Raw genomic sequence first — 4,143 nt, 5'->3', positions numbered from 1 at the left:
GTAGAATAGAAATTTGGGCCGAACGACTCTGCTAGGTGCCAAATTATCATCCACTCACAATATTGTTACGGGTAAAGACATCTAACTTCTCTTCCATTCCAATTATTATAATTTAAAAAATATGATTTAATTTTTTGAAATTAAAGATTATTAAATATGAGTATTGTTAATTAATACTAAGTACATGAAAGTGTTAATATTTGTATAAATCATTAATTTGTGATGACGTGATCGGCCTAAACAAGAAAAGTATCGATGACCAAGTAGATCTATAGTTTTCATCTACAAACATGCTAGGATGTATCTATTTTCTCGACATCTGACGAGACAATGATAATGAATTCAGCCATTGTTACAGTGTACATGTGTATGTGTGTGTAATATTGATGTTTATCATATATATAATATATGTATGTATGTATGTATTTATATCTATTTGTCTCTCAAACGCTCATGTACAAAAATATCACAGAGATGGAAAGCATAAGAGGCAACCAATCTTACGAAGCATTCCCAATGAATGGTGGAGAAGGCCAATATAGTTATGCTCAAAATTCCAACTATCAGGTTCTTCATTCTCACCAGTTTAATTATTTTTTCCCCACTTTCTTCTTTTATATATTTATTTTTTTATTAATAAGATCATAATTTTCTTAAAATGTAGTACTTCATCAAAAATCTGCAAATAGTCTTCCATGTTCTGCATTTTAATTTTTGTTTTCTGTTCCTTTTCTTTCGTGTTTATGGCTTATTTTTAAGGGAAATTTCTTATAGCCCTTTTTCAATATTGATTATCTTTTCCATTAAATACTTTTTAGCAATTTTCCCTATTAAAAAATCTAGTAGTTTTTCTTTGTTCTCGAACAATGAAAAGTGCAATTTGTTAGCTCTTTAATTAATTTATCAACCTCAGTGTTTCACTTCTTTTTTGTTTCATTTAACATTCTTTTTTATCTCCTCTATGTGTGAGATGATTTTCAAAAATGAAAATATTCATAAATTATTTAGAAAGGTATGACTTTTTGAAGGACTTTATAAATTACAAGCCAAGACTTTAGAGATGATTCATGAAAGGTCATAAGGCCCATGAATCATCAAGAGATAGGGTGTTTCTTTGGGTCTCTTCATGAGTCACATGGTTCATATAAAACATCAAAATATTCATGAAAATATATCACAAAGTTTTGTCTCTTTAAAGACTCACGTTATTTCCAGAGATACAAAAATTCATTTGCCTTTACCTTGATTTGAATGTTCAATTAAAAATTGAAAGCTTGATATATTTTCATCAAGAGATAGGGTGTCTCTTTGTGTCTATTCATGGGTCACATGGTTCATATAAAACATCAAAAGATTCATGAAAATATGTCACAAAGTTTTGTCTCTTTAAAGAGTCACGTTATTTCCAGAGATACGAAAATTCATTTTCATTTACATTAATTTGAATGCACAATTAAAAATTAAAAGCAAACTGTATCACTTACAAAATGATTGTGATTTTGGTTTGAGTTTAGGAAATACAAATCATCCTTAATTAAGGGACATCATTTACATTGTAAAGAAATTTCACCATCAACCCAAACTGCAGGTTTGGAACATATAGGTAGAGACCAGACTTGGTTTACATGAAGGGAAAAGTAGGAAGAAAATAAGAATGAAAGAAAATTAGGAAAGAAAATTTCCAACAAAAAAATTAACTATTTTTGAGTGTTTTCCCTCTTAGTTTTCTCTTCCTTCTATTTTTCTCCCCATCTAAGTTAAGATTTAAGGAATGTGTTGTTCACAGCTTGAAGTGTGTAAAACCTTTTCTTGTTCATGTCTTTTCTCTTCTATTCTTTAAAGAACCATTGCTGTTCTATTTCCTGCTTTTTTCTTGCTTTTGAAATTTTGAATTGCTAATTGGCAATTTTTTAATCAAAATATGTGTGTGTGTGTGTGTGTTTATATGTATCTTTCAGTTCAAAAGCTTCCATGCACATACCAAAAAGAAATGCAAACGCGTTTCTAAATAGTTTGCTTCATTCAAAAGTTCAATCATTGATTGCAGCGAAAGGGAGCAGATATTACCAAACACATCGCAAAAGAAGCCATTCTTGAGAATCTTGATCTTGAAACGGCTTTGCAACATTCCTCTAATGTTTTCCGTATAGCAGATTTGGGTTGTTCAGTTGGACCTAACACATTCTTCACTGTCCAAAACATCATAGACTCTGTGAACCTCAAGTTTCAATCTCAAGGACATGGTTTAGATTCATCACTTGAATTTCAAGTGTTCTTCAATGATCATGCTGGTAATGACTTCAACACACTTCTCAAGTCTCTTCCTGAGGACAAGCAATACTATGCAGCAGCAGTGGCTGGTTCATTTCATGGCAGATTGTTTCCAGAATCAAGCATTCATGTCTTCAAGTCATCTTACGCTCTTCAGTGGCTCTCAAGGGTGCCCAAAGACGTAGTTGACAAGAATTCTCCTGCAAATAATAAAGGCAGAATTTACTTTACAAATGAAGATAAGAAAGTTGCAGAGGCTTATTCTGCACAATTTGAAAGAGACATGGAAAGCTTTCTGAATTCAAGAGCCTTGGAACTTGTTCCTGGAGGTATCATGACTCTTATCATTCTCTGTGTCCCGCCGAATTCAGGGAACGGATTTGAAGATATTGCAAATATCATGGGGAATGTTCTTGTGGAGATGGCCGATAAGGTAAATGACAACAAATTAATTAAATAGTCTCTCTGTATGATTTCATAATCCATGTGCACATTAGGTTATCCAATTGTGGGTAGACTTGGCTAATGTTGGCAGTCCCATGACATTAGATAAAGTAGGATATAATAACCACAGAGAATCACATCTAAGAACTTAACAAAAAACTTATTCACAGACAAAAACCAATATAAAATGAATTATTATTAAAATGAAAAAATAGATTTGTTTTTTCCTTTAATTGGACTTGTTATTAGCTATTGATTATGAATAAGTTTCTTATTAGGTCCTTGAATATGATTTCTCTAATAACTACTATATAATAAAGTAGAAAGACTTAAAAGTTTGAACTTTGAGGTTTCAAATCAAATGTACGAAGTGTCCTTCCAACTCAAAAATTCAAGACTTAAGTTTATGAGCCTAAAAACTATCTCATCTCAACTCAAAATTTAAATTTATGAATCTTTCTACTTTGTTATATATATTAGTCATTAAATTTAACTCTGAAGAATTTCTCATATCAATTCAAGTTCATTCACATTTAGATATCCTAAAAACATGAATCCACTTTCTTAATTTTTGAGTTGATTATTCTTTTTTTAACTTGGATATTTGATTTTAACTAACTTATTTGGTGAATGAAGGGCTTAATAAGCAATGAATTGGTAGATTCCTTCAACGTACCTATGTACGTACCAACATCAAAAGAGGTAAAAGTATTGATTGAGAAGAATGGGAATTTCAAAGTTGAGAGGTCAGAATTATTATTTCGCTTAATTGACAAGAAGCAAGAACCAGATTCCCAGAAGATATGCATGCAAATGAGAGCTGCGTGGGAAGGGCTTTTCAAGGAGCATTTTGAGCAAGAGATTGTGGATGACATATTCCTTCAATATGAGAACAAATTGGCAGAATCCAACTTGCTTTCAGTTTCAGACCCAACTTACAAGCGCTTGGGAGGATTATTTGTCATCAAGGTCAATGTTAAATATTTTGAATGAAACAAAATGATTATTGGAGAATCAGAGATTGCCAAAAAAAAATGAAGTTGTATTTTTGTCATGGTTCTTAGAATCATGGCAATGTAACTTCTCTTAATTATAATTTTTTATATGCCACTATTCTCCATATTGAAGTGTCGACAATGGGGACTACTTTTCTATTTTGCGAGTGAAAAGATCTCTGGTTCCTACTCGTATTTCCTCATTTTTACCCACAAAAAAAAAATAGATGGCAGTCATTTCTCGTAAAGAGAAATGTAGAACCATTCAGTTGATTGAGATGTTAAATCCAATTAAGACTATTTTTTAGAAAAACTTAATTATATAGATTCTATATCTTTTGGGGAAAAGACCGTATGAAATATAGACACTAGATATGTTTCTTGAACATTGCGCGACACTTACAACAAGAACTTCCGTATACATATGTGGGGA

General features: G+C 31.5%; 1 protein-coding gene across 1 annotated transcript; it reads left to right on the top strand.

The window, feature by feature from the left end:
• The first annotated feature begins 453 nt into the window (after positions 1 to 453).
• LOC129292298 (loganic acid O-methyltransferase-like) lies at positions 454 to 3,708 on the top strand. Its single transcript, XM_054929877.1, has 3 exons — positions 454 to 567; positions 2,048 to 2,704; positions 3,352 to 3,708. Exons 1-3 carry the CDS (start codon positions 454 to 456, stop codon positions 3,706 to 3,708), a joined length of 1,128 nt encoding a protein of 375 aa, XP_054785852.1.
• Positions 3,709 to 4,143: the final 435 nt, after the last annotated feature.

Source organism: Prosopis cineraria, unplaced genomic scaffold (assembly GCF_029017545.1).
Source record: "Prosopis cineraria cultivar Desert tree isolate PC_DT_omini unplaced genomic scaffold, ASM2901754v1 PC14, whole genome shotgun sequence".
Classification (NCBI taxonomy): Eukaryota; Viridiplantae; Streptophyta; class Magnoliopsida; order Fabales; family Fabaceae; genus Prosopis; species Prosopis cineraria.
Note: the sequence above shows the minus strand (reverse complement) of the source record. Positions and strands in the feature narration are given on the sequence as shown.